The 17500-nt window shown below is 36.9% G+C and overlaps 1 protein-coding gene across 1 annotated transcript in view; it reads right to left on the bottom strand.

The window, feature by feature from the left end:
• LOC144972993 (QRFP-like peptide receptor) overlaps window positions 1-17500 on the bottom strand; it is a 123117-nt gene that overhangs the window by 103395 nt on the left and 2222 nt on the right. Inside the window, exon 2 of the mRNA XM_078914897.1 lies at window positions 8218-10452. Coding sequence (XP_078771023.1) covers window positions 8218-9036 — 819 coding nt within the window. The 5' untranslated portion in view covers window positions 9037-10452. The remainder of the gene's footprint in view (window positions 1-8217; window positions 10453-17500) is intronic.

Below are 17500 nucleotides of genomic sequence, written 5' to 3'. Positions count from 1 at the left end.
ATAGTGTTGTGTGTTGGTACGTTATATAGTGGATGTTATGAGCTGTTTGGATAAACACAATGCATCAGTGACGTCAAGTTCGTTCTATCCATACTTACCCGGATAGCAAGAAAGCAGTACGACGAATTCCCAGGCGAGGCGTCTATTTTTTAAGGTTTGTTCTTTTCTTAATAATCGTAGTTTATTAAAAATCATCTGTCATCGTTGCTTCCAAACTTTCACGTTATGACAACATATTATGACGATTCAATAACGAAGGACACTCGAACCCCCCCCCCCCCGGTTACGCCCCAACCCTGCCGCCATCCTCCAAGGGAAATTTCCCTGGGCATTGTTGAGGGGAAGGTCAAATCCCAGAGGAATCTTAAATAGCCGAAAATAGAGTATACTGACGACGACGTAATCATCTCATAATCACGTGATCGTGTCTTTGAATCCATGTCCATTCTTTCCACGAATTTGTGATTTAAACCTTCGGTAAACATTCTAAACTCAAATGTTTAGATCTCATTTTAAATCAGCCAGATATAATATATTATGGTCAGTTCTCATCAAATTTTCTGACACCAAACAATGGGCATGATCTATATTAACTTTCCATGTGCTCGAGGTCATTGGTCACATTGCAAAATGTGCTCAAAGTGACCTACATAGTGAAAAGTCTTCACAGATTTTAACTATCTAGCATTACGATTGGTGATTGTGTTCAGCTCGACACTTGGGTATGTTTACAAATTTCATAAACAAAGTAGCGTGTTTATATTTGTTAAGAAATGACCAATAGTTGGACTGCAACAAATCACGTGACTGATGACTCGGTTGGACGAAAACATGAATATAGATCGCTCTCATTGACAGAAACCTTTTTGTTTTTGTTTTGGCAAGAGAAAATGATAAAATTCACACCAGTTTTGTCCGCCAGACACAATCGTACCAATACACAAAACTATAGATAGAATGCGCTTGGCCAAGGAGTTCACAACATTGCCATCCGGAAGTATAACGGACCAACACACAAAACTATGTGTAACCATGAACTTTTATAGTCTGGTTAATACAGTTTAGTGAGAACAACTCACAAACGCGGATGGCAAAAACAATAACAAAGGCATGAGTGACGTCATCTTCGAACTATCTATATATGTTGCCTTTAATGTGTATTGTTTGTTAGAGCTTATTGATAGCATTCAATGAGACCTAATCACCAAACTGGCGATCTAAAAGCAATCACAAAAAGGTAAAAGACGGTCTTCGTAAACTTTATTCAATTTATTTTATATTGATGCTTTGCGCTTTTTCCAAAAGCTCATAACATTCGCCAGCCGGAAATAACGTACTAACACACAAAACAATGTGTAACCTTAAACATAATTTATAGTCTGATTAATAAAATGTAGCGAGAACTAATCATAAAAATGGTTGGCTAAAAACAACAACAAAGACCCGGGTGACGTCAACTTCGTTCTATCTATATCAAAATATTAAAATGTTTTGCAGTTTGTCACTTTTTTTGACGTGTCAGGTCAGTTTAAAGAAAACTTGGCAGTCAATTCAGTTTATCAATATGCAAGGGAAAAGTGTTTCTCATCATCATCATCATCATCATCCTCATCATCATCATCATCATCATCATCATCATCATCATCATCATCATCATCATCATCATCATCATCATCATCACCACCACCAGTACCACGTCCACCACCACAACCACCAGTAAAATAAATGTGACAACTTTTTACTACACATACCCTACACATAATATTCTCTACCGTTTTCCACCATGAGTGGGTGATATTAATAAAAATGATTGGCCTACTGTCCGATTGATATGTCGAATAACGAACACACCTACGCTTTGCCACTGACCACGCAATTAATGAGGATGATCTTTATTAACTTTCCATGTGCTCGAGGTCATTGGCCACATTGCAAAATGTGCTCAAAATGACCCACATAGTGAAAAGCGTTAACAGCTATTTAAATATCTAACATCACGATTCGTCATTTTATTCATCTTGACATATGGGTCTGTTTATAACTTTTGTAAATAAAGCAGCGTGTTTACATTTGTTAAGAAATATCCAATAGGCACCTAGATAACCACGCCTCTCGGACAGCCGTCATAATGTAAACAATGACAGTGATTGGGTAACATAGCGAACTACGCATGTTTCACTATCGATGGCATGTGTCTAAGTAAAATACCCACTGTTCTACTGCTTGATCAAAAGAACCAACACAGAAAACTATGTATAATGTTAAACATTTACAATATGATCGAGAAAATCGTGTGATAACCCATCTGACAGTATAAAAACAGTAACAATGATCAGAGATAGGTCGATTTCATTGACGTTATTGTTTAAAAACAACCAAATATGTTCGTCTGAGCACATGTGTAGGTGTGTCACAAATTCTATGTTTTGATTGGTCAACAACCTACTGGTCAATTGTTTGACAGCAACAAATCATGTGATTGATGACCTGGTTGGACGAAAGCATGAATATTGATCGTTCCCATTTCCAAGCCAAAGTAATACTTAGCTGCCAGAAGCTGTGAACTGTAAAAAGTAAATAACGAAAATGAATATAAAATTGGAAATCAATACCAATTACGGAATGTTTCGGGCTCAAAACCTTTCTTTAGCCCATATCGAAACAAATACAAACTTTTTTGGTTTTGTTATTGCCTGAAGAAGAGATTTGAGCTAGAAACGTTCAGTGTTTGGTATTTAGTTCAAATTTTAAGCTGTTATATTCATTTTTGTTCATTAATAATTAAAAGTATCTTACACGTTTCTCAGCGTGCCCAAAATATCTAATCAGATTTCAATAATAAAGCGCTTTGAGCACGTTTGGTGGATATTGCGCTATATAAACTATTTCAAAAACCCAAAATTATTTGCTAAGCTACGCCACTGAATGCACTTTGTTATCATTATTTTACCCACGGGAAAGAGAATCAACACACCATTTCTATAAACATTTTAAAGTTTGAGTCATATTTTATTGCAAACGATGAAACGATGATGAAACGATCAAAGGAATAAATCATTGTGAGAAAACGGTTTGGTCAATCATTATCGGTATTCAAAATTCGTAATGTCACTTAAAATATAAGCCAGCATGCAAAAAATCACGGCACCACATTTCGTAATTTTGAGGAATTTGCAATAATCCGTGCGCACCGGACTTGGAACGGAATAGAGTAACAGCAAATTAAGAACCAGACATTTAAAGGAAACATTCAACCAGGGAAAAAAAATTAGCCAAAAAACTCATCCTTCAAATATCAATTGATTTAAATGACCCTCATTTTGGAAAAAAAACCCAACCCTCTCAAACCTAAGACTTCGCGAAATCTCGGGTTTGAGAGTTTTTGCCAAGATCAGGGTCATTAAAATAGATCGATATGTGAAGGACGAGTTTTCTGGCCAAAGTTTTAAATACGTGTTTTTCCAGATTACGGCAGTTAACGTTTAAAAATTGGGATATTTACAATTCAAATGAAAGCTGCATAGCGTCTAGATTTCATGTCAGTTTTTGATATGACCGTTTTATTATTTTTTTTGGACATTGCATAAGTCCGTTTTGGAACGAATTGACTTGACTGCGTTCCATTTGCAAGTCAAAACGACAACTTGATCTGTCTTATTATATACTGCTGAGACTGCACAAGGCTGCTCTTTCATACTCGTTTAAAAACATTTTGGATAGAAAAATCGTCATTCATATTTCGATTGATTCAAATGCCCCACATCTTGTCAAAAACTGGGACTTGCTACTGAATATCTTTAAGGCTGCGAAAGAAATAATGGAGAAGTACATTTCTACATATAGATAGTATGCAGATGACGTCACTCAGGCCTTTGTTATTGTTTTTGCCATCCGCGTTTGTGAGTTGTTCTCACTACACTGTATTAACCAGACTATAAATGTTCATGGTTACACAGAGTTTGTGTGTTGGTCCGTTCTACTTCCGGATGGCAATGTTGTGAACTCCTCGGCCAAGCGCATTCTATCTATACATAGTATGCGCTTGGCTAAGAAGCTCATAACATTGCCATCCGGAAGTATAACGGACCAACACACAAAACTGTGTGTATCCATGAACGTTTTTAGTCGGGTTAATACAGTTCAGTGAGCATTACTCATAAACGCGGATGGCAAAAAACATCAACAAAGACCTGAGTGACGTCATCTTTGAACTATCTATATAGATAGTATGCGCTTGGCTAAGAAGCTCACAACATTGCTACCTGGAAGTATAACAGATCAACACACAAAAATGTGTGTAACCTTGAACGTTTATAGTCTGGTTAACACATTTTAGTGAGAATTACTCATAAACGCGGATGACAAAGAACAATAACAAAGACGTGAGTGACGTCAACGTCATTCTATCTATAAACGTTCAAGGTTACACATTATAGATAATATGCGCTTGGTAAGAAGTTCACAACATTGCCGTCCGGAAGTATAACGGACCAACACACAAAACTATGAGTAACCATATAGTCAGGATAATACAGTTAAGAGAGAATTATTCATAAACGTGGATGGCAAAAAACAATAACAAAGACCCGAGTGACGTCATCTTCATTCAATCTATAGATAGAACGCATTTGACGTCACCCAGGTCTTTGTTATTTCTCACTAAACTGTATTGACCTGACTATAAACGTTCAAGGTTGACTTACTTGACTTAGATGCCTTTCGCGTCTCGACCGAAAGATCGGGTCGCCTTGGCTGTTTCCAGTATTTCCTGTGTGAGGTGTCTCCAATATTGCCGGTCCTCCGCTAGGGTTCTCAGATTTTCAAGGTCCCCTGCCGTTATGAGACTAATGCTTTGTCCAAGTGTTGTGAGGTTTTTGTTTAGGATTACAGGGAGTGTTGTGATCGGTCTTCCTCTGAAAAGGTTCCCGTGTTTTTGGAAATATCTCGACATGGCTTGGTTAGCTTGTATGTTTTTGTCCCTGCGTAGTATGTGACCGAAAAGTTGCCATCGTTGTTGTAAAATGTCAAGGGAGATTGGTCTTTCTTTTGTGATCTTATAGAGTGATTCATTTGAGATCTTTTTTGGGTATTTGATGTCCAGTACCCTTCTTAGCTGTGTGCGATGGAAGGCATCCAGATGTTCTTCTTCGGATTTTGTCAACGCCCAAGTGCCGCAGTTATACAGAAGTACCGGTTTTACAAGAGCACGGTACAGTTTCAGTTTGGTTTTTCTCTTTATTTTGTCACCTCTAATCCATACATTGATGAGTTTATGAGTGCGGCGTTTGATAGCTGTTTTCTTCTTTGTACATCCTCGGTGTCTCCAATTAGTGAGCCGACTTTCTTTGTTCTTTTCCATTCCTCTTTGTTCCTCGATATTGTTGTAAATTCGGTTTTATTGGCATTGACTTGGAGGTTATATTTCATGAGGGTATTTTGTATGATGTCTATATTTGCTGGTGTTGATCCAATAAAATCTACATCATCTGCATAGGCGATTTCTCTTGGGATTGCATTCTCAATATGAGTCGTTGGTTTTGGAATGACTTTTCGAACTTCTTTCAGAGCGTGTTCTAAGTATATTGTGGACAGAATCGGGCTCAGACTATCTCCTTGGGGGGTCCCGATGTTACTTTCGAACTGCGTCTGTTTTGTGGCCCCGTATATCCTTGGTTGTATCTTTGTGTTGCTGAGGAGAAATCGGATTATTCGGAGCTCGTCTTCGTCTACTATGTCTGTTAATATCTCCAAAAGTTTTCCTCTGTCGATCGTATCAAAGGCTGCGGACATATCGATTCCGGTTATTGTTATGGATATGTTTTCTTTGAGTGCCTTTGCTGCTAACCATTTATGTGTCCATACAACGTCCGATGTGCTTCGGTCTTGGCGAAACCCGCTTTGGCTATGTGATAGATATTTTTCTATTTTTGGTCTAATTCTGTTGAGGTTAAAGGTTAAGGTTACACATAGTTTTGTATGTTGGTCCATTATATTTCCGGATGGCATGTTGTGAGTTTCTTAGCCAAGCACACAGCATCTATAGATAGAATCTATCTATAGATAGTATGCAGATGGCGTCACTCAGGCCTTTGTTATTGTTTTTGCCATCCGCGTTTGTGAGTTGTTCTCACTAAACTGTATTAACCAGACTATAAAAGTTCATGGTTACACAGAGTTTGCGTGTTGGTCCGTTATACTTCCGGATGGCAATGTTGTGAACTCCTTGGCCAAGCGCATTCTATCTATAGAACGAGGAAAATTGACGTCACTCAGCTCTTTGTTGTTGTTTTTAGCCAGCATTTATTTATGGGTAGTTCTCACTAAATTCATTGTATCAATCGGACTACAAACATTCAAGATTACACATAGTTTTGTGTGTTGATACGTTATATCCGACTAACGGAGGTGCGAGTAAATTACCTTATCGCACGGCTGATCTGAAAAAATGTGTAGCTAATCACCGTATGACAACAATAATGGTAAGGTCATTTCAATCAATTTAATTTTGAAGGACGTAGTTTTCTGACCAAAATTTTAGAAATGTGTTGTTGTTTACCAGAGTACAGCTTGATGATAATATGCGCTTGAGCAAAATGCTCCCGAGTTCTTCCCGTCAAGTCAATAGTCACCAACACAACATTATGTCGTCATCTTTGACGTCCATGGTCTATGAGATAAGTAATTAGGTGAAAACCAAAAACCTTTATGGCGGTAAAAACAATAATAAAGAGCTGAATGACGTCAACTTCAATCATTCTTTAGCATGCGCCTAATTTCTATTTTTGAGACAGCTTTATTCGCCGAATAGCGAAATATGTTTTTTTCTCTTCAGAGTATGGCGGTGAGTGATGAATTATCAATATACTCAAGAATGTTTATTGTCTCTGATGTAACTCATAACGGCAAGAAGGTGGCTAATTAGCCTCTACAACATCCAAAAAATCCCCCTCAAAACAAATGAACGGTATGGGGTCTGCGCAATGGGGTCTCGGTGGAATAGAGAGATAGAAATAAAGGAGACTGCGAGCGAGATGAGCATGTCCCAGGAAAATGAATTGGTAGACTGATTGATAGATAGAGATATTGATAATTTGACAGACGGACAGAGGAATAGTAAATTAGAAAGATGGGTAGATCGTCAGAAAGATAGACAAATAGATAGAGAGACAGAAAGAATATATATATATATATATATATATATATATATATATATATATATATATACATATATAATATATATATATATATATATATATATATATATATATATATATATATATTATAGGTTAGTTAGATAAGTCTGTTAGGTTGAGATGACTGTGGTAGCTATATAAATAGAAAAACCATTAAATCTATAGGCAAATAGACAGACAGACAGACAAACAGATATAGACAGATTATAGACAGACAAATAGATCGATATATATTTTATTATTCTTACATCTTATTTTGCCTAGAACATTGTTTCCATAGTAGGCACACCACTGACATCATCAGGGCAAAATGAAACAACATAGACGGTCTAATTGTATTTCATTTTGCCCTGATGATTCAGTGAAGTGAACTTGCTGTAGAAACAATATCGTAGGCAAAGTAAGAAGTGAGCATACTATAACGATCCAGGCTCCTTAAATAGTTCGAGCACGCTAAAGATTCACGCACATCAATATCTCACGAAATATATAGATGGAGAAGTAGGTAGACAGTTGAATGGATAGACAGGCAGGTAAATAGATAGATGAATGAACGAATTGTTAAATGGAAAGACAAATAGATTAAATAAATAAAAAGACAGATCGATATTATTATGTGTAAATTGTGCACGTGCATACAAAGGTAGAGATATAGAGGTGGATAGTTAGAATTCTATTGGGACAGATTTTGTGCTTGTGTGTGTGTGTGTGTGTGTGTATGTGTGTATGGGTGTCTGTGTTTGTGTGCGTAAGTGTAAGTGAGTAAGTAAGTGTTTGAGAGAGAAATAAAGAGAAAGATAAGGAATTGAGAAATGGAGAGAGAGAGAGAGAGAGAGAGAGAGAGAGAGTGTGTGTGTGTGTGAGAGAGAGAGAGAAAGATATATATATATATATATATATATATATATATATATATATATATATAGAGAGAGAGAGAGAGAGAGAGAGAGAGAGAGAGAGAGCGAGAAAGAGAGAATTTGTGACAGATTCTCAAAAGGGATAGCTAAATGAACACGATACTCACCTTCCGTTTAGATCTGAGTTGATGAGCATCCCTCGTATCGTCCGATTGTCCAGGTATACTCCTGTTCCACAGCTGGTGTGAGATCATCGAATATGTCACGGTAAGAATGGTGACAGGCAGGAAATACGTCACAATCATTACGAAAAATGTGTAAGCCAGTTTGATTTGGTTATCCGGGAATTTCTCCTCGCAGGTGATCTTCCCACCAACCTCTCGAGTTTTCCCTGTGACGAGCGGAAAGACACCCATGCACAATGCCAAAATCCACACGAAAACGATAACAACCTTGGATTTAGAATTTGTGACTCTTTTCCTTAGCGGACACTTGACAGCGATAAGTCTGTCAATTCCGATACACGTGTTGGTACACACTGATGCTGTGACACTCACGAGCTGACACGATTGAACTATAAAACACATGGGTTTGGAAAACACCCAGTGGTTCGTGATTTGATAGGAGAACGTGAACGGGATGCAAAATATTGCCATGATCAGATCCGCCACAGCCAGGTTGATCAGAAACGGGCGGAGATCTGTCTTTGAGCGTTTTCCCTGAGCAAAGACGATGATGGCCAAGGAGTTTCCGACCACAGCAGCGACGGTTATGAAGGCATACATGACGACCAGAATGACTTTAGAAGTGAAGGGTAAAGGTTCGATTTCTTGGTCGGTGGTTGTGACTGTGCTACTGTTGATGTTTGCCATCGTCACTGTGGTGCTGTTGTCCATGTTGATGATAAAGTTGAATTCCAAGTTGCTCCTAATGTTGTTGATGGCTGTCAAATTTGAGGTTGAATGATAATTGTCTAATGATGCCATTGGAGAGGGAGGGGGGGTTGGTCGATTATCAAATTTGATTTGAGTATTATTAGAATAGAATTGACATTACTCAAATGTTTTGTTGATGATTCAATCCAGACACACATAAATGTCAGGTTCACCAAATTCTCTCTAACAGATTATTAAATATTAACAGAAAGAATACATCAAGCTTGTGTAATTGTTATCATTAACTCCTTCAATCTTAAAACCGACTATACCGGTATTTGACTTTGGCTATTTTAAAACACTATTTACAATTTTCTAAGACAAATTATATGCATATCATTAATACTACTTTTTACTTTCTACATGATACTTGTAGCTGAATAAAATAAATGTACGCCAATTTTCTTGTATATTGTGTAACTGTGACGTCTAGGTATATATCTTTCTATTTTGAAAAGCACCAAAACAGTTTATATAGCAGGCAGATCTGGTGAAAATTTGACGGAATCGCATTCTATCAAAAGCGCTCACAATGAAAGAGACTAGTCTATGATAAATGTAACAGTTTATGCATAGGGTTTCTTTTTGTTTACCAATGGGGAGGGCAACCACTATTCACCTCTCATGCTAGGTGATTTGTTATTTAATTGAATATAAATGCATCTTGAATGTTGATAAAGTCATAGTATTATCCTTTTTCCCCAGCCAGACTTATGAACAGATTTTACTTCATTCGATTCAACAAATTGTTCTGAAAGCAAGAACTAGTTTGCAATCAAGTAACGCACCACATCGTTACCAAAGCTGTTATTATTTTGACTTTATCACAACTTCATTCGCTATAGGTTGTACTTTTAAAATTGTAAAATATTACTTTGAAATATATTGCGAAATAAAAAAATCATATCGTGGTAAAAACTGATTGCGGTTGTCGTTTGTGGTGTATTTTGCCAGCCATAGAGATGATCACTGCTCACTGCACTTAATTCTAAACGTACTTTGGAAAATTGCAACAATATCTGACGTTGTTACAAAACTCACCAGAATTAAAATTGGTCTCATCTGCACAATGTCATAGCAAAATAATACACTTATTTATCTCTATACACATGATAAACAAGTATAAATACACAACACAGCTTTAAGTCCATGACGAAAATGACATGTCCAAATGTTCATTATGTGAAGGTTCAAAATCTATGACATGTTCAAATGTTCTTTGTATCGAGGTTCAAAAGCCACGATATGTCCAAATGTTCTTTATACCCAATAGATACTCAAAAGCCGTACCGTGTCCAAATGTTCTTTATACCAAGATTCAAAGGACGTGATCTTCTTTGTGTTCTCTGTAATTATATTGGTCCTTTAATCCAATCTTACATATTATATATTCATATCTTCACAAGCATTGTTCCGTTTGGTTCCAAATCATGTCCTTATAATCTTTAGTTCTTTGAAGCCTTTATTCTGTGAATATAAAATATTGCCATAATGGAATAATATCATTCTTTTTTTTTGTTCCAATTATATTTTTAAAAAACATATCATTTGTAACATTTATGTCCTCTCTTATATCTTTGAAATATTCTCTAAAAGCTTCTAAGTGTATTCTCATTTTATACAAAAGTATATTATTACTCCACGAAAAAATAATACTGCTGAAATAATAAATTGAATTGAATTGCAGATCTGGATATTCCAAAGGAATTATGGAAATTGGTGGATACAATACGATCATAGAAATGTCTTTGAAATAATATAGGATACATCTCCTATGTGATACAATTGAGTAGAATGGCCTAGAACTCGGTAGATACTGAGCTTTTTAAAAACGTGAGCTTTTATATGGCGTAATATCCACTACATGTGCTCAAAGCGCTTTACAAAGAGTCCCTAGCCAACAGTAACACTTAACATAATTCCTGTTTACAGCCAGATACTCATTTTACACCTGAGTATAGTGAAAGAATGTGAGTAAAGAGCCTTTTCCCAAGAACTCAACTATGCGCCCCGCAGAGCGGGACTCTAAACTCATTGCCTACCGATCCGAAAACGAGGGTCATGCCACTAGACCACATGTTGCGAGTATTTTACCTAAACGTATATCATCGATAAGATAGATTTCCAATGCGATCTAATAGAGGAGTATGGCCTAGAACTGGGTAGAAACCGTACGCAGGGAGGGTAGCGTTGCAACCTCGTGTCCCACCAGGGACCATGAGAAGCAAGTCATGACTTATGTGATCGATATAGAATCGAAATAATCCTCACGATTAAACCCAAAATAGCGTGCGTTATGGTAAAGAGGTACTATCTTTGACTCAGAACACAACACGACCTAAATTGGGGTCCGATAGCTCAGTTGGTAGAGCACTCGCGTCCCACCCAAAGGGACGGAGATCGATCTCGGTTGAAATCGAGATTTTTTTTTTACCATGAACCCTTCCAGCAGTGATTGGGTAGCTGGGCCTGTTAGTTCTGGTGGAACATACTGTGCGATAGACTAGGGTCCTATCATGAGGATAACAAGCAATTGATACTCTCCGTTATACGCGATAGAAACCGGGATAAATTCCGGCTCAACGGGCCTTATGCAATACTTTAAGGAACTAAAAGAAGCAAATCGTGAGTTGTATTCAATAGTTCAACCAATAGGATCTATTGCTTCCTAGAGCACTCCTAACGGCAACTCACCAGGCGATGCACTGACTTAAAAATGACATCGGAATACACGTCTTGTGTCAGGCTATTAATCAACCAAGGTTACGGTCTGACCGCAGATTTCCTTAGTTTATAGTATGACATTAGCAAGTTAACGATAACGTTCTCAACCTACACCGATCGACGAACGACGATGAAGAAAACGAAGATCTCTCTTCAGAGTCATAGGACAGATCTTCGTTTTCTTCCTCGTCGATCGTTGTAGGTTGAGAATGTAGCTATTAGCAAGTTAACGACTACTTTCCCAACCCACAGCGTCTTTCAAATATCGATCGATTTAAATGACCCTCATCTTGGCAAAAACTCTCAAATCCCAGGCTTGAGAGTTTTTACCAAGATGGGGGTCATTTAAATCAATCGATATTTGAAGAACGACTTTTCTGACCAAACGGCAGTTGACTGGTTAATCAAAATTCACAAAATAATTAATTGTGAGTTATTAAAACTCATCGTTGAAAGGGACTCACTCAACGTGTGAAACGAAATACGCGTTGCATTTTTAAAAAGCCGCAACCTATTTTAACGAGTTATTAAAATAATGTCCGAGGGTTTTTATATTTAAGAATATCATTGCTGGTCATTGTAGCGGTCGTTTTACTCCTGAACCACTTTGCAATTTACGGAATTAACCACATTTCTGATACCTCTATGTTCCTTTTTGCACCATCTTTTAATGTTAAAGATTCACATGCATGATATACTTGTAGCATAGGTAAATTGATATAATATGAGGCCGTTTTCGTGATGTCCCCCTCCCCCCAAATAAAATTTCTCCAATGCTAAGTTATCTCGAAAAACTGAGGAAAAATTAGCTTTCATCAGTTCTCTATGTTAAAAATGAAGAAAAAAAACACAAAAACTGACAATCTAGAATCAAAATTATTGTCGTTATAACTTTTTAAAGTGTCAAAAAAAGTTTGGACGAAGTTGAAACTAATGAAACCCTTGAAAATAACCCCAACAAATACTTAGCAAGAATCGTTTCGATCTCAAAAACATCTACAGCCAACACAGCAAATAATAATTAACTCACTTAACCCTAACACCGACTATATTCATAGTTTACCCGGGTTACTTTTACCACATGCCTATGCATTACATTTTTCTGAGACAAATTATAGGTATAGTATTAAAGCTAATGTTTTTAGTTTTTACATGTTAATGGTTGTTGAATAAAACTATCTATGTACATGCTCATTTTTAATACATTATTTCCAATTTTGAAAAGTAGTAAAATCTGTAGGATTGAGTGAGTTAAAAAAGAACAAACAAGGTAAGAGGATTCGTAAAATTGAGAATCGGAGCAATGGGGCTCTGATATATCCTGGCTCCTAATCAAAAGACAATACAAAGTTCGGATCCCACCTGCAATTCTATAGTGTGGCCTTACGCAGGGCGCTGATCCCACGGAGACTATAACAACATTTCTTATCACTGAAAAACAATTTCTCTCTCAAATTAAAATTGTACAAAAAAAAAGACGCACTCTGTCAAAAACTTTTTCAATGAAAGAGACTAGTGTAACAATAGAATTCAGTGGTCTGATGTCACGTCCGCCCAGCAATGAGAAGCTTGACAAAGAAAAACGGTACTTTTTATTCTTCATGCTGGTTAGAACTTTTTTCAAATGTCATGTGGTCAGACTGTATAAAAGTCAAAACATGAATAGATTTATAATCCCGAAAGAAAAGCATTTTGTCGCCGTTAGCATAGCGCCCCTAAAGCAAGGTGAAGGTGACTTGCTTAAAGTCAGAAAATAAGGCAGAAAGGATTTGAACCTTGTTCATTTTGGTAACGAGGCGAAGCCACTAAGTCAGACTGCCCGTGTTTCATTGGTTTTGTTGCATTTCTGTATAGTTTATACTATTGTTACCTCTATGAAATTCTGCTTTAGCATCAAAATAGCAAAACAACATGGCGTTTTGTTACACAAGTTTGTTGTGCAGTTGAATGGACAACCTTACATCATAATTCATCTTGAAAGCTTATCTCCGATTTCATAAACAACTGACTGGCTAGGATTTTATTGTTATAACACTTCTAAAAGTATGCTGTTGCATTGTCGACGATGTAATGTTACCATTCTGGCATCTCGCGTAACCTGCCGAAATCCATCATTGTGCTATATTCCAATGCCCTGAGGACACTGACGGGCGGTATAATTCATAGATTTGACATTCCAGATTGTGCTTTTAGTGTATGATAATGTAGCAAGCTTGCAGCATTAATGTAAACGACTCATCTTTCAACGTTTCACTCGATCTCTAGAAGTCTGAAAATTTGAAGATTTTGGAAGATAATGGCATTCCTTTACCAACTAGACATTCAAACATAAAGACAATATCTTAGGGGGGGGGGAGGAGGAGGAGGAGGAGGAGGAGGAGGAGGAGGAGGAGGAGGAGGAGGAGAAGGAGGAGGAGGAGGAGGAGAAGAAGAAGAAAAAGAAGAAGAAGAAGAAGAAGAAGAAGAAGAAGAAGAAGAAGAAGAAGAAGAAGAATATGAATAAGACGTTTATGGGCAATAATCATTATGATATGTCGATGAAATCAGTAGGATATTGTTAACTTTGTAAACTCTGAAACGTCCTTAAGAACAATCGAGATATTAAACTATCTGCGAGAAACTAGTGTCGAACAGCTTATACAGAGTACATCAATAACATTATTGACGAAGGGTAGAAGTAAACAACTCTGGTCGTACATTAAACGTAAAAACAAAGAAAGCATTGGAATAGCGCCACTGAAATATAAAAATCAAAAACTGACACAAGAGCCAGTAAGAAAAGCAAATATCTTGAACGAACACTTTTCATCGATATTCACCGTACCATCTAGGAAAGTCGAGGGGAAACTCATTGGAAACAAAGTAGACCCAATGGAGCATATCACTGTATCTAAGAAAGATGTTCCCATGCTTATGAGAAACCTCAATGAAAATAAGGCGTCTGGACCAGATCGCATATCAACTAAATTCTTAAAAACGTTCTGTAACGAAATGGCACCCATATATTATAAATTCCTCTACCAAGTCTCTTTGGACCAAGGTCACGTTCCTGAAGACTGGAAAGATGCCCACATTACACCGATATTCAAAAAGGGTGACAAACACAGTGCTGAAAACTATTGGCCAGTATCTCTCTCATCAATGTCACGTTAACTGCTGGAACACGTAATATGTAGCATTATAGTGACACACCTTGATTATCACAACGTGCTGACTAATGCCCAACATGGCTTTTGCAAACGTCGTTCTTGCGAGCCACAAGTGATCAAGACTTGTGAAGAATTTGCTAATAAACTTAATAAAAGGAGCCAAACAGGTACCATTCTATTGGATTTCAGCAAAACATTTGATAAAGTACACCACCCAAGCTTCAAAGCTCTTGAACAAGCTTGATCGTTACGGGATCTCAAAAACAACCCACGCATGGATTAAAGCATTCCTTTCATTGCTATCCCAAATAAGAGTCACAGTTGAGAACAAAATATCATCATCACTTCCAGTCCTGCCAGGTATACCTCAAGGAACATTTTTATCCTCTTCTTTTTTTATATACATCAAAAATATGACGAGTAAAGTATCAGAAGGATTAAAAAATCGACTTTTGCGGACAATAGCCTTCTGTACAGGGAAATTCAAAAATCAAAAGATTGCTATATACTTCAAGAAGATCTGGACAAACTACAATCATGGGAGAAAGAAAGAAAATCGAATTCCACCCGAAGAAATGCCAGCTAATTCGTATAACGAACAAAAAGAAAATAATATTATTATATACACGAAGAAAAATGGGAGACAATGCAAAAAGCTGAATATCTTGGAATAACTCTTGACAGCAAAATGTTTTGGCAGCTCTACATCGGTAAAGTTTGTAAAAAGGCCAATACAAAACTTGGATTCTTAAGAAGAAATATACAAAGTTGTCAAAGGAAAATCAGATAAACCTGCTTTAAAGTCTGTATGGCCAATTTTAGAGTATAATGAATGTATTCGGGACCCCAGAGTAAAAACAAACATGGAACAACTCGAGAAAATTAAAAACAAAGCATCTAGGTTTGTTTATAACAACTACAGGAGGATGGAAAGCATCAATGAGATGCGCAAGAACCTAAACTGGTCCCATTACATGAAAGACGCACTATACAAATGCCAAAGTCCTCTTTAAGACCCGTCTTGGGCTGACAACGATCCTATTTGATCGCCTTATCCCATACAAAAGAAAGCAGCACTTCTTACCAGGTCCCACTGTCAGGAGTTAATGCTCATCTAAACTAGTTTTTTTCCCAATCACTATCCGAATATAGAATTCTCTGCCCGAAAACCTTTTTAAAAATTATGAACAAATTGAATTTGACAGAGAAATCGATAAAATCAAAATAAAGTTCTGGTCGCGATTATCTTACTTACTTACTTACTTACTTACTTACTTACTTACTTACTTACTTACTTATCCGAACCCGCGACCACCTGGGTTCTAGCCCTTCGGTCTTGTGCCATGAAGTACTCGTAGAAGTTAGACGTCTTTCGCGATTATTTTCGATGCGCGGTGTTGTGAATTAATGACAAGACAAGACTTCCGATTTCCTTGACCACCATATATAATATTTATACAGAATCTCGGAGACTTACGAGAGACAGGAAATGAGAGCCGTTGGAGTAATGGATAAAAGTAAACACAAAACACCAAAGTGATAAGTACTGATGTAAGATAAAATTCTGTGAAGGTGTGTAATTAAACAGTGCCAGACAAAGCAGAAATTTTTTTAAAAATAAGGAAAATCATCCCAAGAAATCAGCACGCCTCGAGTCGAAACATAAACAATGCTAGAAATCTTGGTTCAGAAAACACTGGATTCTAGCTTCGCACTGATACTTGTAAAATAAATCGAAAGATTTCAGGGAGTCTTGACCTAAGTTAATCCAGCCCCTTTAGAGAGTAAAAAGTTCTTTAACACAAGTCAAAGTGATGCTAAGCTGCCAGAAGCTGTAGCCTGTAAAAAAGTAATAAACAAAAATGAATATATCAGCTTTAAAAAAGAACAATATACCAAACACGGAACGTTTCGGGCTTAAACCCCTTCTTCAGCGAACAACACTAATCCAGAACACGTATCTAAAATTTTTGCCAGAAAACTCATCTTTCAAAAATCGATCGATTGATCGACCCACATCATGGCAAAAACTCTCAAACCTGGAACTTCTCGAAGTTGACGGGTTAATCAATGACAATGAGAAAGTGTGTGTGTGTATGTGTGTGTGTGTGTGTGTGGGGGGGGGGTTCTCTCTGACGACTCTGCCCCAGTGCTATCTATTTTGATAACGGAATGCAAATGATAAGTTTATCTCGTAATTATTAATCATTGTTATGAAATATATTTTTCGCTGGTTTATGTAGCGTAAAAAGTACATAAACATGCTTGTCACCCATAAAACTTGGACTAGAGACTGTTAGCATCTCCTAAAATTAAACTTAAGTATTTTGGTGATAGGTCTCTTATGAAATTCAGACCCACGATTTGGAATGATCTCCCTCAATCTGTGAGATTCTCGAGCTCAATAGACATTTTCAAAAAAGCCCTGAAAACATATCTTTTCAGGAAATATTTACTTAATTGAATTTTAAATGTATTGTATGTGGCATTTATATTGATGATTTATTGATGCCCTTCTATGCTCTTAATTGTTTTGATACTTTGGTTGAATTGTATTTGAATTTTTTTTTAAAGCGCTTTGAGGTTTCGACGAAAGGCGCTATATAAATATGCTTATTATTATTATTATTATTATTATTATT

The sequence above is a fragment of the Berghia stephanieae genome, chromosome 5 (genome assembly GCF_034508935.2).
Source record: "Berghia stephanieae isolate SIO BIC M18660-M18661 chromosome 5, UCSD_Bste_1.3, whole genome shotgun sequence".
Classification (NCBI taxonomy): Eukaryota; Metazoa; Mollusca; class Gastropoda; order Nudibranchia; family Aeolidiidae; genus Berghia; species Berghia stephanieae.
This window is presented reverse-complemented; position numbering and strand designations above follow the sequence as displayed.